The sequence below is a fragment of the Lycorma delicatula genome, chromosome 1, assembly GCF_047948215.1.
Source record: "Lycorma delicatula isolate Av1 chromosome 1, ASM4794821v1, whole genome shotgun sequence".
In the NCBI taxonomy this organism is placed as follows: Eukaryota; Metazoa; Arthropoda; class Insecta; order Hemiptera; family Fulgoridae; genus Lycorma; species Lycorma delicatula.
Genome location: NC_134455.1, coordinates 320812098 through 320828043, shown reverse-complemented (window position 1 = coordinate 320828043; position 15946 = coordinate 320812098). Strand labels below are relative to the sequence as shown.

At 34.4% G+C, this 15946-nt stretch overlaps 1 protein-coding gene across 3 annotated transcripts in view; it reads left to right on the top strand.

Moving 5' to 3' along the window:
• Positions 1-15672, top strand: part of LOC142334185 (serine protease inhibitor-like) — a 267470-nt gene extending 251798 nt beyond the window's left edge. For all 3 annotated transcript variants that reach the window (XM_075382002.1, XM_075381998.1, XM_075382000.1), the window contains 3 exons: positions 283-489; positions 14250-14385; positions 15450-15672. In XM_075382002.1, coding sequence (XP_075238117.1) covers positions 283-489; positions 14250-14385; positions 15450-15580 — 474 coding nt within the window. In that variant the 3' untranslated portion in view covers positions 15581-15672. The remainder of the gene's footprint in view (positions 1-282; positions 490-14249; positions 14386-15449) is intronic.
• Positions 15673-15946: the final 274 nt, after the last annotated feature.

Sequence of the window (15946 nt, the reverse complement as noted above, 5' to 3'; positions counted from 1 at the left end):
ATTGTCACAGTATTCACTTTCTAAGGAAGAAGATATTGGGAAATCAATTTTCCCTTCATTTTTTTCTGTAAGCCTAGAGTAGAGTATTTGTTATTCTTGAGAATGTTTTGCTTTTTATATGAGTTTTTACTTTTTATATGAGTTACATGTTAATTAGTTGTAGCACCAAAATAACATGAATTGCAGCAGTTCAGTTACTTTTCAAGGTCTAATTACAGTAAAATGTTTTCCCCAAAATATTTCTAACCTTATTGATTTCTAATTTAATGTTATTGATTTCAGGGAGGATTTAAATTTTTAATTATACTTCCAAACAAAAAGAAGGGGCTAATACGTGTTGAAAAGAAACTAAAATCAAAATCAAGAGCACAACAAAACTCTTCTGCTTTAATTGAAGCATTTCGTGATATACAGGAAGATGAAGTTGATTTATTCCTTCCAAAATTCAAGCTTGAACAAAGCCATGAGCTGGAAGATATCTTAAAAACAGTAACAGTTCAAACAATATTTATAAATATATATATTATATAATTTGCAATGCAATATATTGTAAATAATATTTTACATATAATTTTTTATATTATGTTTATATACAAGGTGTCCGAAAAAAGTATTCCTTGGTTTTAAATAAAATTTTATTTATTACACTTATAATTACAAATGTATAAGTTTTGTTACATGAAAATACAAAATGCAGTCTAACAGGGTCGTACAAATTGAACGCATGGCTTATCGTTAAGTTTAATTTTGTGGAATTAATAAGTATGGGGTTTCAATCTCTTGCAAACTTCATGGACGGTCCTTTTAGGAATATATAGTTGATGATTAACATTATGTATGAACTGAACTTTATGGGCTTCGTTGGAAAGACAGCTAATTTTTTTCTGTTTTCCGCACATGTGTTAGGCCTACCTGGCGAGTGTCCTTTTAAGACGCTTTCGGTTTCCAAAACCTATCACACCACTTAAGTATCCTTTTGTCACTGGGAGAATTTCTTCAATTGACTCGAGTATGATTTCTTTCTACGACAGTCACTCACTTTGTTTCCACAGTACAAAAGCGTCACCACACTCTCTCTTATGGTGACCATGGTATTGAAGTCTGTGCTCACAACAGCTTGGCCTGTATACCAATCTTCTTTCTTTCTTTTCCTGTTTAGCCTGCGGTAACTACCGTTTATAGATAATTCTTCAGAGGATGAATGAGGATGATATGTATGAGTGTAAATGAAGTGTAGTCTTGTACATTCTCAGTTCGACCATTCCTGAGATGTTTTTTTTTTTTTTTTTTTTTTGGGGCGAAAAACGGAAGTACGTTATCATCGCCCGGAAAATAAATAAATAGATAAATAAATAAAAATAATTATAAAAATAAAAATAATTTAAGGTTTTTAGATAAAATTAATACTTAAAACTACTATCACAGAAACAAAATCCGGAATGGGTGTAAAAGGCCCATTCTCGGATAACAAAAACACTAATATGTAAAATAAAACTATGTTAAAAACTATCACATTAAAAATAAATAAAACTTAAAACTAAAAAAGGAGATAAAACTTAAAACTAATATCACAAAAATCTTACAACTAATATCACAGACGAGTTTAAAAAAAAAAAAAAAAAAAAAAAACAAAAAAATGAATATATATACAGGAAGGAAAAAAAAACAAAAAAAAACAACAAAAAAAAATCCGATAGGGAGTGTAAAAGGCTCCCTACTCGGATAACAAAAACAATACATAGGACAATACATACTTATTAAATTTTTTGCATTAACCCTATACTACGTAAAAATATAAACATCCGGTTTAAAACCTCCTTATCGTCACGCAAGATACCACGGATGTTACTAGGAATTTTAAATTTACGACGCAATGCCGCATAACATATGCAGTCCACGAGTATGTGGCGCACAGTCACGCGGCAGTTGCATCTTGCGCATAGAGGTGGTTGTCCTCTTGTAAACAGGTACTCGTGTGTGACTCTCGTGTGTCCTATCCGCAATTGACAGAGAACTACTTCCTCACGCCGGGGTTTTCTGTATGAGGAGTTCCATGGTAACACAGAATCTTTAATCTGACGGAGTTTATTATCAACGGTAGCTGTCCAATCACCTTGCCACCTTGTTCTTAATAATTGTTTTACATAGTTAATGAAATCAGAAGTAGCAACTCGGGTGGTGAAAGGAGGCTGGTTACATGCTTCTTTGGCAGCGGAATCTGCATGTTCATTACCTGGAATCCCTACATGGCTAGGGATCCAGCAAAAACTTAATTCTGTGTTACGATTATTCAACTCAGCGATTGCGTTGTAAATTTCAATGACGATAGGATGTTTGGAATAAAAGTTTTTTAAGGCTTGGAGAGCACTACACGAGTCACTGCAAATAAGAATTTTTCTATATTTAGGGTTAATGATGTTTAGAGCCTTATTTATAGCATATAGTTCAGCGGTAAACACACTCGTAATACCGGGTAGACCAAACATATAAGTTCTCTCATTAACAACAAATGCACACCCAACTGTATCATTTTGTTTCGATCCATCACTGTATACAACCGCGTCTGGTTTCATCTTGGAGAGAACACACTGAAACATTTGCTGAAAGACAATAGATGGTGTTGATTGTTTATTGTATGTGGTCAGGTCAAAATTAAAATTTATAAGGCTTATTCTCCACGGAGGATATGAGCAAGGATATATAGGAAAGAATGACGGTTTGTTAACATTTATATGCTGCAGCAGACGCCAGGTACGGATACCTACCGGTGCAGTACGACGAGGATGGTCCTCATACTTTCTTAGATTAGGATTTCTAAAGACTGACTCAAGAGCCGGGTGATTTGGTTGTCCTCTGAGACGAGCAAAATACGATAATAAAAGCTGGTCTCGTCTATCCCAAAGTGATGGTTCACCACAGTCTACCAGTAAGCTTGCGACAGGACTAGATCTAAACGCGCCTGTGGCTAGCCGAAGGAAAGCATGATGTACACTATCCAGCATTTTAAGCACGGTTTGACGAGCTGATGAGTAGGCCACACAACCGTAATCTAAACGGGAGCGAACAAAGGAATAGTAAAAACGTATCATACATGATCTATCGACTCCCCAGTTGGTGTTAGTAAGGACTCGCATCATATCTAAAATTTTGGAACATTTTGTTTTCAATTCTTTTAAATGTTTGACCCAAGTAAGACGACTATCAAAAATTAAACCTAAAAACTTAACGTAATTAGAGATAGTAATAGTCTCACCGTTCAGAAAAATTTGCGGAATAGAAGGGTTTCGTAGCCGAGAAAAGACTACACATTTTGTTTTTTCGGATGAAAATGTGAAACCAGTAATCCTGGACCAAGCTTCAAGGTGATATATAGTGTTCTGCAGTAGTCTCTCTGCTGTAGGTGCCGAACGGCTTGCAATGTAGATAGCAAAGTCGTCAGCAAATAGAGAGCATGAGACAGAAGCCTGAACACATTTGTTAATATCATTTATGGCTACAGAAAATAAGGTGGCACTTAATACACTACCTTGGGGCACTCCATTCTCCAAGATGACACTATCTGAGAGCGAATCATCCACACGAACACGAGCCGTTCGGTGATTTAAGAATCCCCGGATAAAAGCAAGCATATTGCCCTTGATTTCCCATTTTTGGAGAGTGTTAAGAATACCACGTCGCCAGGCTGTGTCATACGCCTTTTTTATGTCAAAGAAGATAGCGACGAGGTGTTGCCGATTGAGGAAAGCGTTTTGTATGGCTGTTTCTAGTGACACTAAATGGTCAATGGAAGATCGTCCTTGTCGAAAACCACACTGTTCTGGAGATAGAAAGCCATGTTTCTCCAAGTACCATGTAAGTCTGCGGTTTACCATTCTCTCCATTATTTTACACAACACGCTTGTTAATGAAATAGGGCGATAGCTTGAGGGGTTCGTCTGGTCTTTACCAGGTTTCAGTACTGGTATAATAAATGCTTCTGACCAGCCAGGTGGGAAGACTTGTTTGGAGAATATACCGTTGAAAATATTCAAAAGTTGTTGTAGTGCCGAATTAGGAAGGTGTGAAAGCATGGAAAGGCGAATGTTGTCCGGTCCAGGGGAAGTGTCCCGTGAATTTTTAAGTGCATGTAACAATTCTTTAAATACGAATGGAGTGTTTAATTCACCAACCGAATCACCAATGTTTAACGACAACACCTCCATTTGAATCTTGTACCGTTGAAAATCGTTATTATATGATGAGGTGAGAGACACCGAGCGGAAAGATTTTGCTAGACTATTTGCCACTTCCGAGGATGATGAAAGGAGTTCTCCTTCATCAATAAGACCAAGAATAGATTGTTTCGGTGATCCGAAGATTGCACGAATTTTCTTCCATACAGTAGACGTGGAAGTAGTGCGTGAGATAGTGCTCACGTATTTCGTCCATGAATTCCTCTTAGCGTCCAAGAATACTCGACGGCACACCGCTCTAGCCCTGCGGTATAAATTTAGATGTTCTGTTGTGGGCCTACGATTAAATTTACGTAGTGCCTGCCGTCGATTCCTAATAGCATTTTTGCATTCATCGTTCCACCATGGAACGAAAGGACGTCTAGGATTACCCGATGTTTGTGGGATATATCTGTTGGCATTCTTAAGTATCATGGACGTAAAAGAAGAATATTGGTCGAGGATGTTCGCTCCATCGTAATACTGAGATTGGAATGCTTTACAGTATCCGTTCCAATCTGCCTTTTCAACAATCCATCTCCGTGGCATTCTTTTAATCTCGCAGTCTACACCGAAACTAATAATAATTGGTCTATGATCACTGCCGTGATAGTCATCACAAATCGACCAATTAAAATGAGGGAGTACATTCGGTGAGCATATGGAAAGATCAAGGTTAGATACAGCACCAGTTGATAAGGACATAAATGTGTGTGATCCATTATTCAGTAGGCAAAGGTCAAAATCTTGTCTCAATCTGTTTATCATATTTCCTCGAGTGGAGCAGAAGGTTGAGCCCCAGGAAATATGATGGGCATTGAAGTCTCCTACTATTAACGATGGAGATGGTATTTGTGTAAGGAGATTTGAGACATCTAAAGCACTGAACACAGTGTTCGGTGAGAGATACAGATTGCAGATATGCAATTTGAAGGGAATAGTGACCTTTACTGCAATAGCAGGAATGACAGTGGTTAGTTGAATTCTTGTAGCTGACACCCCATTCTTCATGAAAATCGCTACTCCACCACTCTCCCTACTGTCTACTAGGCAGTCGTATCTCTCGCAGAAGTATCCTCTAAGTGTAATTCGGTCATGTTGTAGAAGGTGAGTTTCCTGGAAACACATGATTAGTGGATCATGTGTGTGCGCCAGTACTCTAATATCTTCAATGCGGGACCGAATACCTCTAACATTCCACTGAATAATGTTCATAAGTGTAAAAAACAAATAAAAAAATAAATTTCGGAAACTATATAAAAATTAGTTGTACGTGATTCGGTTTTTCTTTTTTGTATTTTTTATTTTAAAGAACTCCGATGCCCTAGGGTCGGGTGGTTCTTCAACCATATCCTCCAGTATATGAGGTGATGGTGGAGGAGATTTATTTGAATGGGATGCTGTAGTTGACATCCCAGAAGAGATAGTTATGTGGGTTCCCTTTATGGGGAGCTTATTAGGTGGCTTACTGCCAGCTGTGATAGTCGCTATTCGTGGCGGTACGATTTTGGGAATAGGAACTTTCGTATGTATCATACTGTTTGATTCACTAGCTGCGACGGAGGACTTTTTATTCATTTTTGTCAGCTCTGAGATAGTGGCTGTAAGTGAAGCTACTTGATCAGATAGCATCTGAACAAGTTTTTTAAGCTCATTGCAGGATCCGCACTGCTGATTATTAGCATTTGTAGGAATTTGTTTAGTTGTAGCGGTGGCAAAAGATACGTCTGGTTTAACCAGGTTCCGTGAGTTGTTTATCTTTTTATATTCTCTACGTGCAGCCGGAAAAGATAGTTTTTGCTCCGTACAGATTTTGAGAATTGCCTTTTCTTCTTTAAAAGTTGGGCAATCTCGGGAGCGGGCTGTATGTGGACCACTGCAGTTTGCACATTTTTCACTTTCTTCGCAGTTAGTGTCGTTGTGACCTTCTTTACCACATCGAGCACAGATCTCAGTTTTCGTGCAAGATGTTGTAGTATGACCAAAACCTTGGCATCTGAAACATCGCCGTGGGTTGGGTATGAATGGTCGTACCCGAACCGAGAGGTAACCCACTTTAATCTTTTCTGGTGGAACAGGGAGACTGAATGTTAATATAAGAGACGGTGTCGGTTCTTCTGTTCCATTCTGCCGTTTCATTATACGTTTCACTTCAACAACATCTTGGTGGCAAAGCTCGTCAACTATTTCAGAGATATCTATATCTAGAAGGTCTCTACAAAAAATTACACCCCGGCTCGTATTTAGCGTTTTGTGGCATTCTGCGCTTATATTTATGCCACCCATATTACGGAGACGTAAGATAGATCGACTCTGTTCATCATTGAATGTTTCAACCAGAATCGATCCGTCACGTAATTTCCTGATATTCTTAGGGGAGCCACTTGCACCTGTTAGGGTTTTATTTATAAGGAAGGGTGAAACCTTTTGGAGGGAGCCACCTTCCTGACTATTTCGGAGAACAATGAATCGAATATTTTTAGTGTTCATGTTTAAAGATTTGTAGTTCTCTTCCATAGGACTTTTATCCTCGTCAGATACAGCTGATCGAGGTCTCTTCGCAAGACATAATTTGGTGGTTTTTTCAGATGGACCACCAACCATCATTGTGTTTATTGTTGGAACTGAAATTTTGGTCCCACGAGTACCGGCGAAAAATGGACCACTCCAGCAGAGCGCACGCGTACTGGAGCTAGAGCTAAGTACAACTGGGTTCGCCCTGGTGCCCAGAGGACATCGTTCAAGACTCACTACGTAGAGCCATTCACCCATCGGCACGATTTGTTCCCACCTTGGGTTACGGTTGCGTTTCGTAAGATGTCGCAACACCACCGAGTGTTAATGTAAGAACTATCAGTGTAGGATGTTGTTGTGTAATTGTGTAAGTGTGTATGTTGTAATTTATGTAGTGTTCTTGGTGTAGTATATGTGTATAATGTAAAGTGTTCTGCAGCTCACTGTATAGTGGGAAGAATAGCTGCAGAGGCTAGGCCCGTGGGGACGCCAACCCCCAAAGTCTTAAAGAATAAGACTCCCCGTCGGGGAATTCCTGAGATGTGTGGTTAATTGAAACCCAACCACCAAAGAACACCGGTATCCACGATCTAGTATACCAATCTAACGCAGCTGTTATCTGATGGAGAATGTGTAACTTACAGGTGGCAATTAGTAACGCGTGACCGAGACATCAGACGAAGACTCGCGGCTGAGACAGGTAGCTTTATGTTTATTTTGTATACAGTTAAACGGAGAACATCTGTGAGAGAGAGAGAGAGAGACCAAGACAAACGACGGCGGGGTGCTACACAGATAATGGGCAAGCGACCGCTCTTGAACCAGTTGTGTAGCGGAGTCGCAAGAAATTAGCACATAGTTTGAGGTTAATTGGTAGATGCAAATTTTTGTATTGAAGAGAGAATCTTCTGATTAATTTAATCGAAGAAAATAGGCTCTATATGATCCTCAAAATGAATCGTATAAACTTGTGTGCATTCCAAAAAATATTTGTTGTGCTACTGCGGTGAAATTTAACAAAATAGGTATGTTATTTTTTGTATTGATTTTTAAAAACGATGAACAAAATTATCGTAAAATTGATTTATGTCTAGTTTATCCTGTTTATACGATTTTCTTGCCAAGAAACTGCCCCTGAATTTTAATTTAAAAAATCTTCCAATTGATCTCGCATTTCGAACCAGGTCCTGCTTCCGAAACCTTCCGCTCGATTCAAAGATCGCATATTATTTCGGGGTGCTTTTCAGCATTGAACTGGAAAACAGATCGGGTAAAATTGCTATACTTGAGTAAAATTTTCTGAAAACCAAAAGTAAACAGAATGCGTTTTCTGAAACTCTTCTTGCTTGATATACAATTACAAGCGATAATTAATATCTCCTTAGTTGTGTCATTTTTGGCAATTCTTCTCAGATATGTCTTCATCAATGCGGCTGTCTAATGCAAACGCTTCGTCGCCAATTAAAAAATGGTTTAACTTCGTATTAATTTCCGAAAAATTCCTTGGTTCAGGAAAATTTAAATCGCCTGTTATAATTTTCTTTCCCATAGTACTGATAATTGCACTGTCACCTTCTCTGCCATAAGCACCGACATCCACTACCATAAATTTATAATTAGCGTCCACAATTGCTAAAAGTACAATTGAAAAGAATTTTTTGTGATTAGAATAAGAATAAGGAACCACTGTTTCCCAGTGCCTTTAAACAAAACATTACATTTGGACATACAGGAATGGTAAATGGCCAATATCTACACCTATTTCTTCGGCTATAATATCAACATTCTCTCCTACAAGTGGTGCTTCCACCCCTGAACCACTTCAAGCAACGAATTTGTCAGTTCAGCAAGCGCCACGGCTATAGTTCAATGAAGAAATGTTTTACGAATATTATCCTATGTTATATAATATTGATAATATTATCTAATTAATGTCAATAAAATATAATTAAATGTTACATTTCTTACCGTAATGTGATTGGAGGTTTTTCTCGTGATGTGATACTTCCGCCTCGGGTTTTGATATCTTTTTCAACTAAATGTAATACCTAACTGACTTTGAATCAATCTGAAAAAATCTTTGAATTTTTCTTCCTATAATGGTAAATGGTTATTCAGTGATACTGAATAAACCTTCTGTGCTTCTTATCCTGTATTATGAACTCATTTCTCTTCGACGTTTTCAAAAAAGTAACAAAAACATTATGCCATCTTCTTCAAGCAATATTAGTATTAGATGCTTGAAAGTCATTTTACACTTATAAATTGTAAAAAGCGTACGTGTGTTCAGAAGGCACTGGATCGGCTGATAATTTCAAATTCAGTGGCATTGAATATTGTTGTCGCTCTCTGTCTCATATGACAAATTATGAACTGACAGACGGCACTGTCGCGCGTTTCAGTCTCACATCACCAAATGCCGGCTTAAAAATTAATTGTTGCTGTTTCAAGTTGCGTAAAACACTATGTGTGCTGCAAAATAAATACTACATTCGTTCTTGGAACCACAGGTTCTTTTTCGGAATCTTAAAATATTTTTATATTTTACCTGTTATAATATATATATATATATATATATATATATATATATATATATAACATAAGTTATAACCACACATATCTACTAATAATATAACATATAGTTTGTTATGTTTAATAAATCTAAGTTTTTCCTTAAAAGACGTTAACGATTGTTAACGTCTATATGCCTACAAGCCACCCATGATGATGATGAGGTACAGTGTGTATACGAAGAGATTGATGAAGCAATTAAACACGTAAAAGGAGATGAAAATTTAATAATAGTTGGAGATTGGAATGCAAGCATTGGAAAAGGCAAGGAAGGTAATATAGTGGGTGAATACGGGCTGGGCAAAAGGAATGAAAGAGGGGACCGACTTATAGAGTTTTGCACGAAGTATAATTTAGTAATTGCCAACACCCAATTTAAAAATCATAATAGAAGAATATACACTTGGAAAAAGCCAGGCGATACTGCAAGGTATCAGATAGATTATATCATGGTTAAGAAAAGATTTAGAAATCATCTCGTTGACTGCAAACCTTACCCTGGAGCAGATATTGATTGCGACAATAATTTATTGATAATGAAATGTAGATTGGGGTTTAAAAACCTGAAGAAAAGGTGTCAGATGAATCGGTGGAATTTAGAGAAGCTTGAGGAAGAGGAGGTAAAGAAGACTTTTGAGGAGGACATCGCAAGAGGTCTGGGTAAAAAAGATAAGGTAGAAAATGTAGAAGAAGAATGGGAGAATGTTAAAAAGTAAAATTCTTAAATCAGCAGAAGCAAACTTAGGCGGAATAAAGAGAACTGGTAGAAAACCTTGGGTTTCAGACGATATATTGCAGCTGATGGATGAACGTAGAAAATATAAGAATGCTAGTGATGAAAAAAGTAAAAGGAACTATCGGCAATTAAGAAATGCTATAAACAGGAAGTGCAAACTGGCGAAAGAAGAGTGGATTAAAGAAAAGTGTTCAGAAGTAGAAAGAGAAACGAACATTGGTAAAATAGACGGAGCCTACAGGAAAGTTAAGAAAAATTTTGAGGCATATAAATTAAAATCTAATAATGTGTTAAACAAAGATGGTACACCAATATATGATACGAAAGGTAAAGTCGATAGATGGGTGGAATATATTGAAGAGTTATACGGAGGAAATGAATTAGAAAATGGTGTTATAGAAGAAGAAGAGGAAGTTGAGGAGGATGAAATGGGAGAAACAATACTGAGATCTGAATTTAAGAGAGCATTAAAAGATTTAAATGGCAGAAAGGCTCCTGGAAAAGACGGAATACTTGTACAATTACTGCGCAGTGCAGGTGAGGAAGCGATTGATAGATTATACAAACTAGTGTTTAATATTTATTAAAAAGGGGAAGTTCCGTCAGACTTCAAAAAAAGTGTTATAGTCATGATACCAAAGAAAGCAGGGGCAGATAAATGTGAAGAATACAGAACAATTAGTTTAACTAGTCATGCATCAAAAATCTTAACTAGAATTCTATACAGAAGAATTGAGAGGAGAGTGGAAGAAGTGTTAGAAGAAGACCAATTTGGTTTCAGGAAAAGTATAGGGACAAGGGAAGCAATTTTAGGCCTCAGATTAATAGTAGAAGGAAGATTAAAGAAAAACAAACCAACATACTTGGCGTTTATAGACCTAGAAAAGGCATTCGATAACGTAGACTGGAATAAAATGTTCAGCATTTTAAAAAAATTAGGGTTCAAATACAGAGATAGAAGAACAGTTGCTAACATGAACAGGAACCAAACAGCAACAGTAACAATTGAAGAACATAAGAAAGAAGCCGCAATAAGAAAGGGAGTCCGACAAGGATGTTCCCTATCCCCGTTACTTTTTAATCTTTACATGGAACTAGCAGTTAATGATTTTAAAGAACAATTTAGATTCGGAGTAACAGTACAAGGTGAAAAGATAAAGATGCTACGATTTGCTGATGATATAGTAATTCTAGCCGAGAGTAAAAAGGATTTAGAAGAAACAATGAATGGCATAGATGAAGTCCTATGCAAGAACTATCGCATGAAAATAAACAAGAACAAAACAAAAGTAATGAAATGTAGTAGAAATAACAAAGATGGACCACTGAATGTGAAAATAGGAGGAAAAAAGATTATGGAGGTAGAAGAATTTTGTTATTTGGGAAGTAGAATTACTAAAGATGGACGAAGCAGGAGCGATATAAAATGCCGAATAGCACAAGCTAAACGAGCCTTCAGTAGGAAATATAATTTGTTTACATCAAAAATTAATTTAAATGTCAGGAAAAGATTTTTGAAAGTGTATGTTTGGAGTGTCGCTTTATATGGAAGTGAAACTTGGATGATCGGAGTATCTGAGAAGAAAAGATTAGAAGCTTTTGAAATGTGGTGCTATAGGAGAATGTTAAAAATCAGATGGGTGGATAAAGTGACAAATGAAGAGGTATTGCGGCAAATAGATGAAGTAAGAAGCATTTGGAAAAATATAGTTAAAAGAAGAGACAGACTTATTGGCCACATACTAAGGCATCCTGGAATAGTCGCTTTAATATTGGAAGGACAGGTAGAAGGGAAAAATTGTGTAGGCAGGCCACGTTTGGAATATGTAAAACAAATTGCTAGGGATGTAGGATGTACAGGGTATACTGAAATGAAACGACTAGCACTAGATAGGGAATCTTGGAGAGCTGCATCAAACCAGTCAAATGACTGAAGACAAAAAAAAAGAAAAGAAAAAAAAAAGTTTTTCCTAATATGTCATATAGTTTGTATATTTAATGTTTGATTTGGATTATATCATAGAAGAAATATGAGAGGTTGCATGCATTATTTGATTATTATCTTAGACTCCAAACTGGCCCCCTTTGTCATATTCCGGTTAGAAAACTGAGTCTGTAGATAAGCTGTAAGGCAGTCAAACCCCCTCTCCCAAACAGTAAAATAGTTGCTTCGCTGTTTGGTGACCTAGATACACCTGTATGTCCGAGTCAATTTATTATCAGAATCTTCTTAGCTAAACTGGTTTTCATAGTCAGATAATCCTTTACATATTCCAAGAAGAAATTTTTAGGTAAATTAAAAACTGTAATTAAAAAAATGATCTGTGACAGTATTTATTATACTTTATGTTCTCCTTCATTCCCTTTTATTATTTTGCAATATTGATTAAAAAAAGAGATATTATTGTTCGAGATATGACCTGTATGTGAAATTCATTATCTCCTGAGTAGTTTTTTCTTATTGTTTGAATTTTGTATTATTTTATCATTTAGGTATTACTATATTCATTCTCTTACAGAAGAACTAGATATAAATAAATATTCACTCTCAATTTAAATGTTTTGTTGAAAATATATAAATAATAGAAGTAAAGTAATAAAAGGAAAATATATTTGCTTATATATATTTTCCTTTTTATTTTGACAATATAAATTATTATAACTAAATAATTCCTTATCAAGATTTATATTAAGAACCAATATTTTATAGCATTAAAATGGATTTTTTCATAGAAAGGTAGTTTTTACATAAACCATTAAGTACAATCATTTCAGATTTCAACTAAGTGTATTTCAAATTGTGATTTATTTTCAGTTACAGGCCAAGTTTATGAGACAGTAATGTTAATTTTAAATTTTAATGTTTTTACTTACTTGTATCGGAAATAATGAAGTATTGTGATTGTGAAAAATTTTGGTTTTCAAATTTAAACAGAAATATCCATTTTGACTAGTTTCAGCGTGGCATCTGTATGTATGTACATATATGTATGTATCTCGCATAAATAAAAAATGATTAGCCATAGAGTGTTGAAATTTTGGATTTAGGGCTGTTGTAACATCTAGTTGTGCACCTCCCATTTTGACTGCAGTCGACTGAAACAAGTGTCCAAAGTCCAAAATCCAAAAACATTTGGATTTTGGGCATTTTCTTAACTGCAGTAATAGGTCCTCAATGAGAGCTTTTCAATGATGTATCATAAGTGGTACTTATTTTAATTGGTTTCAGACCAAATAGAATTTTAATCAATGAAATATTTGGATCTTTGAAGGGGAAGGTACATCAGTTCAAATCAGACTTCATCACTTTTTTAAAATTTAAAAAAAAAATTAAATAAGTTGATTTATTAGTAATTATTAATCTGATTGTAAAAACATTTTTAACGATAAATAATAATTCAATAATAACAATAGAAAAAAAATGAAATAAAATTTGATGTACTTCTCACTTTTAAAAAATGTGTATATGTAATTTAATAGGGATATAAAGAAGCCATGTGGTGTCCACATCAGATTTTTTCATTATGGGAAAAACTAGTTTAGAAATTTAAGGTTGCTTTGAAGGAAACACCTGTATTTAAAATATTAAGTTCTTGCAGAAGGTATAAAGTAAAGTATACATCTACATTATAACAAAACTTTTATTTTTTGGAGAGAATGTGTGAATATAAATTTTAATCACTTGATTAATATTTTATGAGCTTCTTCAAAAGATGGTTAAAATTCAGTAGTAGACAATGTTAGATTGCTGAGCTTAGGTAAAAGTGAATTATTTCCATTTATTTTCTCTTAATCATTGAATTCGCTCTGTCTTGCTAGTTTAACAAATTCAAATTAATCAAAGGCAAGCCTTTTATCCTATCTGTAGAAGGCTTTTTCAGTAAATAGTGAATAGATAGAAATTCTTTTGGTACATCAAGTATTTGGAAATTGCTTCCTTCATAATGAGTAGTTAATCAATGTAGGGTCTTATGTTGAAATTGTTTGACAAATAGTAGTAATATGATAATCTTTAAATAACATATATTCTCATGGGTCTTAAACACATAACTTAGTTACAAGTTATTTCAGAAAGTATTTATAATTCTGATAAGGAGATAGGAAAATTTTCTTTGTCCACACGTATCATTTATGTTTATTAATACTTTAATGAATACAATACTAATATCATTCATCATTTTGAAATCACTGAAGTTAGGCTGTGTTGTAATTTTTAGATGGGATTGAATACAATTTTCTCTGATAAAGCAGATTTTAGCAAACTTTCATCTGTGCCAGTAAAAGTATCTAATGTTGTTCAAAAAACATTTATCAATATTGATGAGAATTCTACAGAAGCTGTAGTTGCTACTGGTAAGTCATTTTTTTTTTTTTACTTATTATGCGAAGAAAATTGGACCACATTAATTAAATTAGATGATTAATCTATCAAGATTGTCAAACTTTCTTTTAACTTCCAACGCTTGTATTTCATTTTCAAGGAAGAAAATATTTTCAGTAAAACACTAGGAGTTACAATCAAATGTGTTTTTAAATTCTAAGTTAATGTTACCTTGCTTTCTAAGAAATCTTAAAATTTCAAGGTAGTTAACAAACATATTATCCCTTAGAGTCAAGGTATATTATAACTCCCATATTGTTTCATGAAAAATTTGAATAGATTTTTTTATTTAAATACGAAGATTGTGTAGTATTTAAATCTGTATAAAAGTAATTAACTGTCTTTATTACGTTCAAATTCTATTAAAGTTACTTTTATACAGATCAGCTGATTTTAAAGTCAAGAGTTCTAATCCTAGTTCTAATCAAAGTTCAAATCCTAGTAAAGGCCACACATTAGCGTTCAAGTCCTAATAAAGTCAGTTATTTTTATATGGATTTGAATACTAGATCATGGATACCGGTGTTCTTTGGTGGTTGGGTTTCAATTAACCACACATTTCAGGAATAGTCAACCTGAGACTGTACAAGCCTATACTGTATTTAATTCATACATATCATTCTCATTCATCCTCTGAAATAATACCAGAAGACTAAACAGAAAAGAAAGAAGAGGTGTGATTGTCTAGTTCCATATCTCTTTTTTGATAGGATTTATTTGTATTGATCATTATTATTGTAGTGTTCACATGCACAAGCTTCAGACATGTGGTGATATCAAGCCAAAAGATCAGTACCAAATATTTTACTCTTGTGTAAGTTTTAATTTTTTTTTTTACTCTTTTACAGAAAAGTATTTTTAAAATTGCAGAATGTAATTCTGTATTTATTATATAAAGTTTTTCCTTTGTTCCCTCTCCCCTCAGTTGAAAAATATTTTTTTTTTTATTTTATATAATATTTAGGAATTATTTTTAAAAAAACAGCCTCATTAAAAAAAAAATTGTTTTTTATGGAAATATTTTTATATGTTTCAGGTGTGGATTTGTCATTTCGTATGGGTTGTTTAGAAAGAAATATAATTAAAGCAGACCATCCATTTTTATATGCAATTGTACACGAGTCAACAGATACCCCTTTATTTGTTGGAAAATTCATAAAACCTTAAAAAACTGTGAATATTAAAGAGCTGTAAAACGCACAGTTGATTATCTTATAGTTTAAAACAATATTCTTTTTTAATAAAGATGGTTAACCATGCTTGGAAAACTTATTGTGTTACAAATCATTCATCTTACCTATCATAAAAATTTAATAATGGTAATATTAAGAAATTCTTGGTTATTAGAAACAAATTAAATTATATTTTTGCTATGGTCTATTTTATGGCTGTTTAAACTGGTTCATAATTTTAGTAGTTCCTTTCTTATTCCATGAAAACTCCAATTTATTCAATTTTTGAATTAAAAATGTCCTGATAAATTATTATTTTTATCAGATGTATCAGACAATGGATTTACAAAGGTTATACTTA